Raw genomic sequence first — 14,320 nt, 5'->3', positions numbered from 1 at the left:
TTATCAAAAAAAAAAAAAAGTCCCTTATTTCATTTAAAAATACTTATCTTTTATGATTAAATAAAGGGGCATTGTTTTCTAGGTGTTCTTTAATCGACAATGTCCCTTACCCCAAGGGGTTGCTCAATTGACAAGGACCAACACCTCACAAATAAGGGTTCATAAGTCTTGCGGCCTAACTATAAAAAGAAAAAAGTCCCTTATTTCATTTAGAAATACTTATCTTTTATGATTAAATAAAGGGGCATTGTTTTTTAGGTGGGACATAGGGATCATGTCGCGTGCATCAACCAATGAGAGCACACGCAATGGCATAAAAGGGGGTAGAATTTCCACCATACATGGGGAATATGGCAGTCATTCTAGCCCCTGTTGTGCATGGGCATGTCCCCTGCGTCCCACACAGAAAACATTCTCCCTTAAATAAAAGAAGAGGGGTTTACATGTTGCATGTTTATAGTGCCACCTTACCGGACAAGCAAATTGCAGAGAACAAAATGGTACATATATTGAGGAGAGAGAAAGGGATCCACAAATTTAATGAGGATAGAGATGAGGAGAGAGATAGACTCTGACATGTGTATTTCCTTTTCTCTTATTTAAATAAATGTTAAAAGGAAATAGAACAGCCACCTGGTCGGATAACGCATGCCACCCTTGCGGCCAGACATAGGGGTGTGTGAAATGACAATCACACCCTTGGTTATTTCTATCTTTTCAGGGGGTGTGGTGATCATCACGCATCTCGTTGTGTCTGGGTGCAGAGGTGGTGTGTGTTGCACGATCGGGTGGCATACTTTCTCCCATGTTTAAAATAATATTGTTTGTTGTCTATGCTTGTGTGGCTAATGTAGAGGTATGTGGATCGGTTTCCATCGTTTTGAATATGATTTTAAGTTGAATTGTTCCACAATCAGTCAGATTCGGTTGAAATTAGCCGGACATTGTTTGAGTTGGTTTAAGTTGGTTGGACTCAGTTATGAAAGGAATCGGGTATATTCTAAATCAGCCTCGATCGATTCCAAGTTGACGCAACTGAAGTCAACCGATTCAATTGATTTATTAGTGGACCATTATTCTTAGGAATCGTTATCCTCTCATGTTCGTTGCTCGGACAGGACCGTGCTATCCCCTCACATGGGGGTGTAAAATGACGACCTAACCTCCTACCCGAACACACTGCCCGGGCGAAATTAAGTCATCATTTCGCACCCCATGTGAGCGGACAGGAGAGGAAAAAAATTCTTAGTCTCAGTTGCCAAACTCTTACCCATAATTACAACTGTGATGTCCTAATCGTCATTTTACTTACGCAACCTTGATTTTATTAGTTTTATTAATTGAAAGTGTACTTGCATATCCTGCTGGGCAGCCCTGTTTGAACTTTGACCATTCTTTGTTCTCGACCACAAATCTAGTCTAGTACACTCTCTCTCTCTCTCCCTCTCTCTCTCTCTCTCTTTAATTTTATCAGAATTATTAGTTATTTTATTAGGAGCAGCTGGAGGGTGGGGGTTGGATAGCCCATGCATCTCAGTCATTATTTTTGTAGTTCTACATTTCTAAGCTAGGGGTGTCAATCGGTAACTTTGGACCGGTTTTGGTTTGGTTTCACCGGTTTCAGTATGAAAATGAGTGCGTCCAAAACCAATCCAATAAGGATGCACCAGTTTCGATTTCTCTTATCTATTTGTTATTGGTTCGGCATCAATTTGGGTTTGGTTTACCATGTAAATATGTAGTATGGAAAAAATAGTCTTTTTATTATAAAAAATAGTCTTTTTATTATAAAAAAAAAAAAAAGAAACAACACACAACACAGAAGATTTATGTGGTTCACCCTCAGGATAGGAAGCTACGTCCACACTCGAGCAACAAAATGAATTTTCATTATATCTCTGAAAATATTATAAACCCTCAGATTTTACTCACATACCTCTCAAAGAGATAAGAACACTTTATAGAAAAGTCCTAACCCGAGAAAGTACAGAAATGTCAAAGCGGACAGGATCGGACTAAAACATAACACATGTCTTAAAACATATCGATTCGGAAGTCTCGTCGAGCCCAACATTACACACCACCTTTGGCAATGACATATGCCTTTTTTAGGCCATCCAAGGTCGTTTCGAGGTCGAAAAAAGCCCTCCAAAAGATCCCAAATGCACTTTCTGAACCGAAATCAGGCTTCACCAATCATAGGTATCGATTTCTTATTGGTCTACATCAGTTTGGATTCAATTTTGATCTGATTTTCTAAGGTCGCTTTAGTTTCTTAACAATTTCGGTGCGGTCCAATTTAGGTTTGGTGTCATAAAACCCTAACTGAAACCAATCCAATAGGCTTAATTTCAGTTGGTCCGGTCCAGTTTGTGGGTTCGGACTAGGGTTTGATACCCCCTACTTCTAAACCCATGAAAACAGTGACCCATTAAAACAATAAAGAGTGGTTCATTTAAAGTGTACATCGTTCAGGTCATATTCTTGGAGTGGTTGGTTTCACTTTTTAGAGCCGCCCTGTAATAAACTTCTACGCAGTAGTTGTTCTCTGCAAGTAAAGTTCTTTGATATTCTCTACCAAACTCCCAAAGCCCAACCCTTGTTTGTCTCTCTCACACTCAATCTATAAAAACTATAAATACCAATGTCGTCCATGCCTAAGGGGTACACAACTCATATTTATTAGAGTGTAGACTTCAAACTCAACAGAAGACATGGCTGCATTTGCCTCCTTATATCTCCATCTCTTCATGATCATTGTTTTCCTTGCTCTACCAAACAGAGCTTACTCTGCAACTCTCTCCACTACTTTCTATGATAAAGTGTGTCCTAAGGCTTTGTCCACCATTAATGGAGTGGTGAAGGCTGCAGTGAACCAAGAGAGTCGCATGGGTGCTTCCTTGCTCCGTCTCCATTTCCATGACTGCTTCGTCAATGTAAGCTTTAGCCTACTCAGATCGATCTGGCTCGATCTCCTCCAGCCGTGGTGGGAGTCCAACAAAAACACCCAAAAAGAAGGGAGGGGGTTTGGTCATTTCATAAGGAGCCCACTTGATCCCATATGTGAAATGATCAAAACCACCCTTGTTTTGCTGTGCTGGACCCTCCAGCTCCCACCACGGAGGAGAACCAAATTGAGCCTACTCTTATGTGTTTCTCCCTAATTATGTTTAGGGAAAGAGAATGCTACTTGATTGCGTGGCTTTTGCACTAACGTGGGGACCAATTGGAGCGCACGCTCTACCATTCCAAGCAACCTTCTTTTTCTTTTTCCCTTATGTTTGTATATCAATTACTGACTATAATTATGATCTTTGTAGGGCTGTGATGGTTCACTCCTTCTAGACGACTCGGCTAACATTGATAGTGAGAAGAATGCCTTCCCCAATGTTAACTCTACCAGAGGATTTGATGTTATTGATAAAATTAAATCCAAAGTTGACAAAGTCTGTGGAAGCTCCATTATATCATGTGCCGATATCTTGGCTGTTGTAGCCCGAGACTCTGTAGTTGCGGTTAGTAACTCTCTATTCCCCAATATTAATTATCTAAAGACCGAGCTTTCTTTCACCTATGGTGAAGAATGAATCTCTTAATCGTCTAAGATAGTTGATGTGACATTTAGAATAATGCCAAAGGCATTTCAAGCTTAATATAATAAGACAAAATTTTGCTACTATCCGGAAGAAAAATATCACCTCAATTTGGCTGCCGATCAATTTCCTCAATTCCCTCTCTAATAGAGGGAGGTGGATCTCAACTCCGGATAACGTGTTTGGACAGGGAGTAGGGTAATCATTTCTGTCCTCCTATTAGATGGAATTGAGGAAATTGAGTAGCAGGAAAATTGAGGGGATAAAGATCCCCACTCGGATTGAGAGAATAGATTTTAGTATTTGTGAACCCATAGGGAAAGTGAATTATTCCACTTCTTTGGTTGCGAGCTCGGGTAATAGGAAAGTTCCTATAACGTGGGTAGCGGCAAATTTTTCCGAGGGAATAATAATAACCCCCAATGGCTAGATTCTCATCAACCACGGTGAAGAAAAACTTTCGCCATATTTTTTCGCTAATTAATCGTTGTTGTTATATAATTGATGTTGGTTGCTCAAACAGCTTGGAGGCCCAACATGGGATGTGCAGCTAGGGAGGAGAGACTCAACTACAGCAAGCCGGACGACTGCAAACAATGACATCCCTTCACCAGCATTGGACCTCTCTGCCCTCATCAGCAACTTCAAGAAACAAGGGCTAGACACTAAAGATTTGGTTGCACTCTCTGGGGCACACACCATTGGCTTTGCAAAGTGTAGTCTCTTCAAAAACCATCTCTACAATGAGACCAACATTGATCCCAACTTTGCCAGTGCACGGAAGTCGACTTGCCCGCCCTCCGGCGGTGACGATAACCGTGCTCCGATAGACCCTACAGCTTCACAATTTGATACACAGTATTTCCAAAACTTGGTAAAGAGAAGGGGACTCCTACACTCAGATCAAGCACTGTATAGTGGTGGCTCTGGTACCATTGATGCATTAGTAAAGAGCTATAGCTCAGATTCCAAGACTTTCTATGCTGATTTTGCCAAGTCTATGATTAAGATGGGAAACATTAACCCTTTGACTGGAAAGAAGGGCCAAATTAGGGTGAACTGTAGGAAGGTGAACAGCTAAAGCAAGAAAGAGCCCTCCCTCATCTCCTTAATTTCTGTATTTTTTGGTTTGTAATAAATGGGTTATCCAATAGATACCATAATTAGAATGATTGATAATAAAGAAATTGTTAATGGGACAAATTAAAGAATCCTTGATCAATAAAAAGTGGTTTTTTGGATAGAAATAATGAGAAATTTTATTAAAATCAACGTGAATTACACATGGATGAAGTTGATCAATAAGAAGTTTGAGAGTATATATTCATCTAATTTGCCAAATTTTAACTATTTTTTATTAATACATTGTCGATTGGATGGAACTCCAAATAATCCTATTGAACGAAGTTTCCGAAATACCCCTCATGTCCTATCCAACTACTATAATTACTCTTCTTTTCTTACTCCATCAATCTTAGAAACTTCCTCCATTTTTTTTATATGGACCATTACGGAGAAAGTTTTCCTTCACAGCACCGGAAGGGTTCAGCCTATTAGTGGGTTGATTTTGAAGGGTTGTTAAGAGGTTGTAAGCACTGTTAGCAAAAACGCGTTTAAAACTCTGTTTTAAACACGTTTTGCCGTATGTTTGGTAAATATATGGTAAAAAATGGCAAACGGCAAGCCCTTTCATTTTAAACACTGTTTTTTTGGCATTTTTTAAGACCTTGGACTTAACTGACCATATTTCTCTCTCCAAAACTCTGATCAGCCTGATTTTTTCACCGACGTAAAAATGATTCGAAGGGCTACATTTTTCATGATATGTATCACTTTCAACTCAAGGTCAATACACGAATACCAAAAATAGAAGCATGTATTTCAAATGAGGATTCCTCAATTTATATGAGAATAGTGCCTTTATTTTTGAAATATAAACGTTTAAAATCCATACCGTTCGTTTTTCATTCTTTTTTGCATATCCTCTCTCTCCTCTCACGCCCATTCGAAAACAACGGTCAAGGGACTCCTCTTATATAGACTATTAAGCTTCATTACTTTCAAACCCCAACATCTTGACTTAGAATGTTTAAGCAACCTGTCCTCCCAACCATGCATGGGATACCTGCGGAATTTACAAAGGTGGCTCAGCGGGACATGCACAGGCCAAGAAATTGGGGACTTCATCAGGATTTTTCTAAAGGTTTTTTCTATCATTGCTTTGACAAATATCACCAAATAAAGAAGATAATTAAGGGATATATATTTATACTATATATGTTGATTAAGTAGTACTCATCTGTCATATTCTAATAGAGAGTAGTTAAAATTGGTTATATTGGTCGGGACAAGAATGGATTTTGTTACATCATATACTATACTTAATTTGACTTTAGTGGTTATTTATTGATAAATATAAGAACTTAATTGACTCTAGCTAGTGGTTATATATTGCTTAACCACTTCATCTTTATTCCCTTTCCTCTAAGAATTGGTCTAATCCATTACCCTCAAAACAAAAAGGGTTAAATACGCATACCCCCTAAAATGAATCCAATATTCTTCATGCTCCCTTAAGCTTCCGACAAGTTCATACGCATTCCCTCAAAATTTCATGTACACTCCCTACTTTTCAACCTAAAGTCATTTAAGTCCATGCCGTTAATTGAATAATTGTAGACGGTAAATAATAATATATTAGATTTTGAAGAAGATAATGTACAGTTATACCCTTGATGTGCATAATTACAAAAATGCCCTTAAGTTAAAAAACAAAAATGACAAATGTTGAAAAAATTAAATACCCAAAACAACCTTCCCTTTCTCCCTTTCCCCTTTCTCCGTTTCTCCCATGAAGCCAAAACAAATTAGCGCAACTCATCCATGAATCCAACAAGCCCATTGTGCTTCTGCTTCCGCACAGGACTCAAAGCTCTGCTTCCATTAATGGGTCTGTTGTGTTGCTTTAAGCAAAATTAATTACAGATTCAAGCAGACTTAAGATTATTCTTGCTGAAGCAGGGAAGATTTGTTCCAATTTTGAAAAATAAATTCCGGGTTCCCATCAAAGATAAGGACCTTTGAAGCTCCAATAGCGGAAACTCTTAGTCCTGATTAGGTGGGAGGTTTTTATGCATTAAGGTTTTTTATTTTAACCTGATTTCCGGTTTTACCCGAAACATGAAATTTCTCTGAAGCTGATTGATTTGAGTCTTCAATTAGATTTTCAGGTTTCTGGGTTATTCAATTATCCATCTTAAAGCTCTGGTTTTTTATTATTATTTTTTGTTGGTTAAACTCTTGATTGCATTCTCTTCTTGCATCTCTGCGACTAATTTCCTCTCGTTTCTCTCAGTCACCATGGATTTGAGAGTCTATGGCGTTACTAGGTTATTCTTCATGTTTTATTTTGTATCCGTGGCTGGATTTTGTGCCGCATTGCAGGAAACTACTGGGGCAAAGCCATTAAATTCGTCGATTTCAGGCCAAATCAATTCCAATTCAGTCCTCGTTGCTCTCCTCAACTCACATTACCCGGAACTTGCTGAACTCGTAGAGAAATCTTTTCTCTTGCAGTCATTAGAGGAGGCAGTGGGTAAGCACAACATCACCATTTTTGCCCCTAGGAACGAAGCTCTGGAACGGGATCTTGACCCTGAGTTCAAGCGTTTCCTTTCCCTTTTGGTTTTGGTTTGGCATGGTTGTACCTTTGGTGGTTCTAACCCCTTTCTTTCTCAAAGCCCTACGGAAGAGGGTACCCTGTGAGAGATGAGTTGCAGGTTTTGGGAAGTTTAGGGATCGCACGGGGAAGAGGATGGTGTGGGATGGACCTGCACGGCGGTGTTGGTGTTAATGGTGGTGGTGGTGGCTGCGGCAATGGTGGGTGGTGGTGGTGGTATGTAAAAGAAGAAGAATTACAGGGTGGTAGAAGAAAGGATAGTTTGGTCAAAGAAAAAGTTTTTAGCATTTAACCCCTAAAATTAACGGTGTGGATTTAAATGGCTTTAGGGGATAAAATAGGGGTGATATGTGGAATTTTTAAGGGGCGCGTGTGGACTTATCAGAAACTTAAGGGGCATGAGAAATATTGGGTGCATTTTAAGGGGTACATGTATTTTTTTTTTTTTTTTTTTTTTTGGCTAAGGTAAAACTTAGGTTGAAGTAGAGCATGCTAGGCACGGCTTAAGTGGTTTCACATTTCAAACTCAATCAGTGAGTCTCCCATCCAAGGTTCGGCCTAGGGGTGTAAGTTTGAATCGGACGGCCCGAGCTTTGTCCTAGTCCACCCTGAGCTTGAACAGGGCCTAGATTGAGATACCTTGGCCTTGAGGGCGGGTCAGGGTTAGGATTTCTGGCCCTGAGTTAGGGCTTGGATACCCCTGGTATGATTTTCATCAGAACCATATCAAGGGGTAGGGGCCCCAACTATCAACAGTTTATACATTGTTGATAGTTGGGGCCCCTACCCCTTGATACCAAGTGTATTTTTTTTCAAGTCAAGGTTAAGGCCTTGGGCTGAGCCTGGCCCGGCCTAACCCGACCCTGTCTTCTTCTTCTTGTTCTTTATTTTTCTTCTTTCTTCTTCTTCTTCCCAGTCTGGCCAGCCCATGCATATCTCCCTTCCACCCCCCTCCCCCATGATTAGGGTCAATCAAGGTCTGCCCAGCCTAACCCTGAGGGCGGGTCATGGTTGGATTTTATTGGCACTGAGTCAGAGTCGGGTTGGGCTTGGGTCCAGCTAAGGGGACTCAGGGTTGGACTAGGATTTTAAAAGACCCGACCCGACCTAACCCTATTGCAACCCTAGTTCGGGGAATCCACTAGACAGTGAATGCCCACCTAGTTGACTTATTTAGGGTGTGGTTGCAGTTTGTGATGGGATTTTATGGGTCAAGAGTTCCATCACATGGAAGGTGACGTATTAATACGTATGTATATATTTTGATGTCTCGACATCTGTTCCCATAAAAAGTTTTTCATGTTTAATGTAAAATCTTTAATTCTCTGAGATGGACGTAGACAATCTTATTAAATCATGTTATATTTCTGGTATTGTGTATTGTTTGTTTGGATTCTTACACTGCCTTAACCCTACTATGACATAAGGTCCCTATAAACCAAAAAGGCATGGATGGTATGACGTGTTTGATTATTGAGGGGAGGGGGGGGTGGCATGTTTGGTGTCACATCAGAAATGTCGTTGCAAGCTGGATGCTCTACGCCTCTATCTTTGTCTATTATCAATTAAATGGGAATAGAGAGCAGTCCCTGTCTGATTGATATAAAGTTAAAAAACATTACTTTTACATCACTCTTGGAAACAGCCAAAAAAACCTTTGAAAACAAGAGAAGAATGTAATCCCATTGAATCTGTCAATCACTTTTTACCAATGTATAAATGGACATGGAGACTGTGTTCACAGAATTGTCGGTCAATTAGGTTCTGTTTGGTAATTCTCCTGTTCTGAGAACACTGTTCTTCGGTAAAATCATTTTTTATTGTTTCTTCAGTGAAAGATGTTTAGGACGAGTTTTTCTTTCACCCATGGTGAAGACCCTCTTATTAAACCCAAGAAGATTATTTGTGACAATGAATAATAAGGTGTGGGAGTTAAAAATGAATCTAAAGTTTAATCGGAAGGTTGGGATTGCTGAATAAAAAATTACGTCTAATAATTGAGCTATGAAATAAGAAATTTTAACTAAGGCATGGGTTTGGAATTATTTCTATTTTAATTTCAGATTGTTTTTAAAATAGCCAATAAATAGATTTTTGTTAAGAATAGTCTGAAATATTTCAAAAATAAGAAATCCATTTGGTAGTTTTATTTCTGAGAATAGATTTTGAAGAGGCTGGTGGTGGCAGGGATGATAAGGGGATGGTGGTGGTGCATGCATGGTGAGACCATCGGGGTAGTGGTGTCAATTTTGGATCGGAACCGATCCATCCAATAGCTTATTGGTCTGGATCTGGTCTTAGTGATAGGTTATTGGTCCGGATCTGATTTGGTCTCAGGAATCGTTAAGGAACCGTTAGAACCGGAAGAAATGACCAAGACTGAATTATCATCTGATAAAATCTGACAAATGATGTCATACAAAAGAAAAACAACTTCAAAAACTGTGTTTTTTTGTATTATCTCCACTCATACCTAACAATTGCAATGTACAGATTATTATTTCAATAAAAATCTTTATTTAAGAATCACCAAATTGGTGATGACAGATGGTGAATTATTATAATAGTTTGTTATATCTCTCTCTCTCTCTCTCTCTCTCTCTCTCTCTCTCTCTCTCTCTCTCTCTCTCTCTGTGTGCATAAACAAAGTCTAATGAGGAATTGTGTGAAAATTATAGACATCAAAATTAGTTCAAGTCTAACATATCTGTTCGCATGAGACGATAATATATGCATTGACACATTGGAACGTCTACTGTTTTTCTAGAGTAACTCACATTGTCCTTGTTTTGGGCTCTACATTATAATAATGTTTGGACCCGCTTAGGAACTGGAACCAGACCACCCATTACTTAATGGTCCTGGATCTCAGATTTGGAACCGGTGAGCTTATTGGTCCGGATCTGGTCTTGACATCTTAGAGCCGGAACCGCTAGAGAACCTGACCGACAGCCTAGAACCGGACCAATTGACACCCCTACATCGAGGAAAGAAGAATGACAATGTTTTGTATTTAACATGAAATTACTGTTTTGCCCATCAAATTAACTATGTGTTTATTAAAGAGAGAGTGAATGCAATTTCAATTTCCAAATTGAAAGAGTTACTCATCTATTTTAATGAAATTCGATTTATATTTCATTAAAATAAGGTGCATAAATCAAACCAAACAACTTCTAAAATAGAAATCACACCGTGCATGAATTGAAATAGAAATCATACCAATTCGGACATACAAAATAGATTTGAAACATAAAAGAATTACACTACAGAAAATAAGAAAAGCACAACCATTCATACATTATTACTTATCCAATAATGGAGGAAGCAATCCAACCGACATTTTTTTTCTCTTTCCCAATGTTTCATTTTGAGAAAATATCTACTATCATAGGTTCATAACATACTTTAATAGATCAATATCCCTTCTACATATGGTCCCCCTTAGTTCACCTTTCTACAATTGATTCTAACCTCTCCCTTACTTCCTGTAAGAACTTTAATTTTACCCATCTTAATCATAGACTCAGCAAAGTCACTGAAGAACTCAGAAGGTTTACTCACATATCTTCTAACCAGATAATCTGTTTTTGAACTTCCTTTGTATAGCTCCTGGTCTGAATGAAGCAGCCCCTTTTTTTCCAATAAGTTCTTATAATAGAAATTATCGAAATGTGTTTGGCTTACAGCATCAAGTTTCGCGAGGTTGTTATCGCTACCGCTCTTGGGGCATTTGCTCTTCAATGACTTAGCAAACGAAGCATCAATATTCGAGTCGTTATAGATTCGGCTTCGGAATTGGACGCACCTAGCGAAACCAATGGTGTGTGAACCTACAAGCAATCCAAAACATCAAACGTATACATTATGATACCGAGGGAAAAGAAATGTCGAGAAAACTCTTCTGATGCACTTTTCAGGAATCAAACATCTGACTTCTCTGTTCTAATACCATGTTTATTATTGTTGTTTTACCTTACTGAAAACTCGAACGTTTAGGGAAGGACAACGTAAACAAGTACATTATTTACAGATGAACCTATATCTCCTTCAGTTCCCTACCCGGCCCAATTCCCCAGTACCTCTAATAAGGGGGTAGACCTCACCCGGGCAGGGGTAGGGTGGTCATTGCATTGCGCCCTCCTTGTTAGGGGCACTGGGGAACTAGGCCGCGCAGGGAACTGGAGGGGATAAAGATCCTCTTTAATTTAGCTGAGAAATAAACCAAACCTACCTGCAAGAGCCACCATGTCTTTAACAGACAATCCTTGTGCCTTAAATTTAGATATAATAGCACTCAGGTTCAAAGATGGTGCAGGGATGCTGGCATTGGCTGCAGCAATGCTTGCTGTTGTAGAATCCCTCCTTCCTAGTCCAACAGTCCATGAAGGGCCACCCAGCTGCAATTATCATGAAATTATAATAAGAGATCGATGACCCTTTTAGTTTAGAGTGAGAAAATCTCAATTAGGACCTGTTACAAGTGCTTGATGTGTGTCTGACTCACATATTCAACAGAATCACGAGCAGCCAAAGCAAGAATATCAGCACAAGACACAACTCCAGGGCACTCTTTCTCCAAATTAGCTTTGATTTTGTCGACTACATTGAAGCCTCGAGCTGAGTTATTGTTTGGGGCAGCCATTTTTTCGCCGGTGAATTTGGCGGTGTCATCCAAGAGTACTGATCCATCACAGCCCTGATGATCACCATACATAGTACAAAAGCTTATACCACTTAAAAAGATGAGTTTTAAGAAGCAAACACAAGTTTAATTAAAAGAGTAGAGGAGCAAGGGGAACTCACATTTACAAAGCAATCATGGAAATGTAATCGAAGTAATGAAGCACCAATTCGTGTCTCCTTCTTAATAGCAGCAATTACACTTGATTTCACTATAGATAGTGATTTTGGGCACTTTGATGAGTAGTAATTGGGGGAAAGCTTGCAATGTGCCACAGTGCAAACACTTGCAATAATAAGGGTTAAACAGAATAAGTTGTAAGAAGAAGCCATGGTTTAGCTCTTTGATGAATGAAACAGATTCTAAGAAAGGGAGGAGCAGGGGAGGTGGGGGGGCATCAATACAAATTCTCAGGAACAACTGAAATGGGCTGCTACAAATAGATTAAGAGAGTACAGTATAAAGGGAGATGCCTGTGCAGCCCAGACAGAGCGCCGCGTGCAATGTCCGCCTTACCCTTGCCTGAACTCCTTGTCCGAACAGGGGTAAGGTGCGACGCTCTGTCTAGACCGCACAGGCTACTACGGGAAGGGCACCGTAGAAAATCTGTATTGCTGTTACTTGCAATTTAGATCCTCTACTACCGCTGCCCGTCCCGCCTGTTGTGCTTCCTCACACAGGCAGGGGCAATGACCGCCCTACCCATTGCCCAAGCACCTGCCCAGGTGGGGATACGGCGGTCATTGCGCCCCTGCCTGTGTGAGTAGAGGATCCTGTTACTTGTAGCTAGCATAGCACTCTTAGATTATTAGAACAGTTCAGGCGGCCGACATGACTCGGTGAGAATTTAAATTTTAGTGTAAACTAATGAGAATATCCATTAGCTCCTTACAAAAAAAAGTTTCTAGAAATTTGATGTTGATTTATAAAGAGCATAACAAAAAAACATATTTAAACATTCTGCAAAACAGAACAAATATATTTTTAAATGGTTGAATGAAGAAAAAAATACAGCCCTATTATGGCGGCAATTGCGTCATGGAATAGTTGCCTTCTTTTTGTTTTTGTGTGTTTATGAAAAATATATAGAGAGAGAGGCATATGATTGTTTCCTCTTGAAACCTTTTAATTGAGATTTGTGGACATTATGCAATAAAGAATGGAAATTACAAACAATAATCATATAATGAACACAAATATTTGCGTAGTTCAACAAGATTGTATATGTCTACGGTGAGATGAGATCTATTTTGCTATAAATGGAGAATAGGGTTATAACCGCTCGTCTTCGCATCTCTCTCAGATTGTGAAACAGAGAAAAAACCCTCGCTACATATTTATAGGGAAACCTTATATAGGAATTTTATCGAAATACCCATGTCTTTATCGGCCCTTCGAAATCAACCCACAAACCAAGTGAAGAAATACAAAACATCGTACAACAAGATTCCCCATCCCTGTCCATAGTGCCCTTTTAGAACATTTTTTGTTGTTCATCTTTGTTTTGTATTTGTAGTTTTAAGCTTGTGTAAGGTTTTATGTTTCATCCTTTGGTCTGCCCATCCTCGCTTAAGTTTTTTCTTCTTTGGGCTTATTAAAATTTGTATTCACAAAAAAAGTAAGAGAAAAAAAACATTTTCTTTAAAAACAAACGAAACCATCATTGATGGGACTATCGGTGAGACGGTGATCTTTAGATTCTTATCCCTCGGGTCAGGCATATTTTTGGAAGCCAACAAAAGAAAAAAAAAGAAAATTGAAATTGCAAAGAGAGATAAATTTATTAATCTTGGTAAGACAGAGACGGAAATCAATGGCTAGATAGTACACAATGAGGATTCGCCGCCTAATCTAGGAAAGGTCATTTCTTCTTGTCTAATATGTTTTATCGAGTAGAATAAGTAGACCTTTTCTTTTCTTCTGTTTTTGTTTTTTTTTGTTTTTGATGCAGTGGAATCTCTCTTCAGATCATTTTTCATGGGGATGGGTGGTGATAGATCTGAACCCTCCATGGGAGTGTGGGATCCTCCTCTAAGATGTGGGACCTATGTCCTATAGAGGGGTCAGATCTATCCCCACCTGTCCCCATGTGGATAGTTGGATTCATTTTCCATGACCTTCTCTCATTGTTTAAAAACTGTTGGTCTTAGAAGTCCAAGAAAACTTAAAGCACAGAAAATTTATATCCTAACAACACCTTCTCCTTGGAACCAAATCAGGTTGGCAAGGTTTCCCCTAAAGAACCAAAATCAAAGCTATATCGAGATCGGATAAAAAAAAAAAGAAGCAAAAGTATAGTGTGCAAAGCATAAAGTTATTGAAAGACACCTAAATCAATCATTAACTCACTGTGATTTTTTTTTA

At 39.2% G+C, this 14,320-nt stretch overlaps 2 protein-coding genes across 2 annotated transcripts; one reads left to right on the top strand and one right to left on the bottom strand.

Annotated features, from left to right (window-relative positions):
• The first annotated feature begins 2,699 nt into the window (after positions 1–2,699).
• Positions 2,700–4,732, top strand: LOC122670780 (peroxidase P7-like). The gene is made up of 3 exons (XM_043867761.1): positions 2,700–2,936; positions 3,321–3,515; positions 4,117–4,732. Exons 1-3 carry the CDS (start codon positions 2,715–2,717, stop codon positions 4,672–4,674), a joined length of 975 nt encoding a protein of 324 aa, XP_043723696.1. The 5' UTR covers positions 2,700–2,714; the 3' UTR covers positions 4,675–4,732.
• Positions 4,733–10,655: 5,923 nt separating this feature from the next.
• Positions 10,656–12,321, bottom strand: LOC122670633 (peroxidase P7-like). Its single transcript, XM_043867577.1, has 4 exons — positions 12,079–12,321; positions 11,780–11,971; positions 11,507–11,672; positions 10,656–11,105 (listed from the first exon to the last, which is right to left on the bottom strand). The coding sequence occupies exons 1-4, from the start codon at positions 12,286–12,288 to the stop codon at positions 10,717–10,719; spliced, it is 957 nt and encodes a 318-aa protein (XP_043723512.1). The 5' UTR covers positions 12,289–12,321; the 3' UTR covers positions 10,656–10,716.
• Between the last annotated feature and the right edge of the window lie 1,999 nt (positions 12,322–14,320).

This window comes from Telopea speciosissima, chromosome 8 (genome assembly GCF_018873765.1).
Source record: "Telopea speciosissima isolate NSW1024214 ecotype Mountain lineage chromosome 8, Tspe_v1, whole genome shotgun sequence".
NCBI classification, from domain to species: domain Eukaryota; kingdom Viridiplantae; phylum Streptophyta; class Magnoliopsida; order Proteales; family Proteaceae; genus Telopea; species Telopea speciosissima.
Note: the sequence above shows the minus strand (reverse complement) of the source record. Positions and strands in the feature narration are given on the sequence as shown.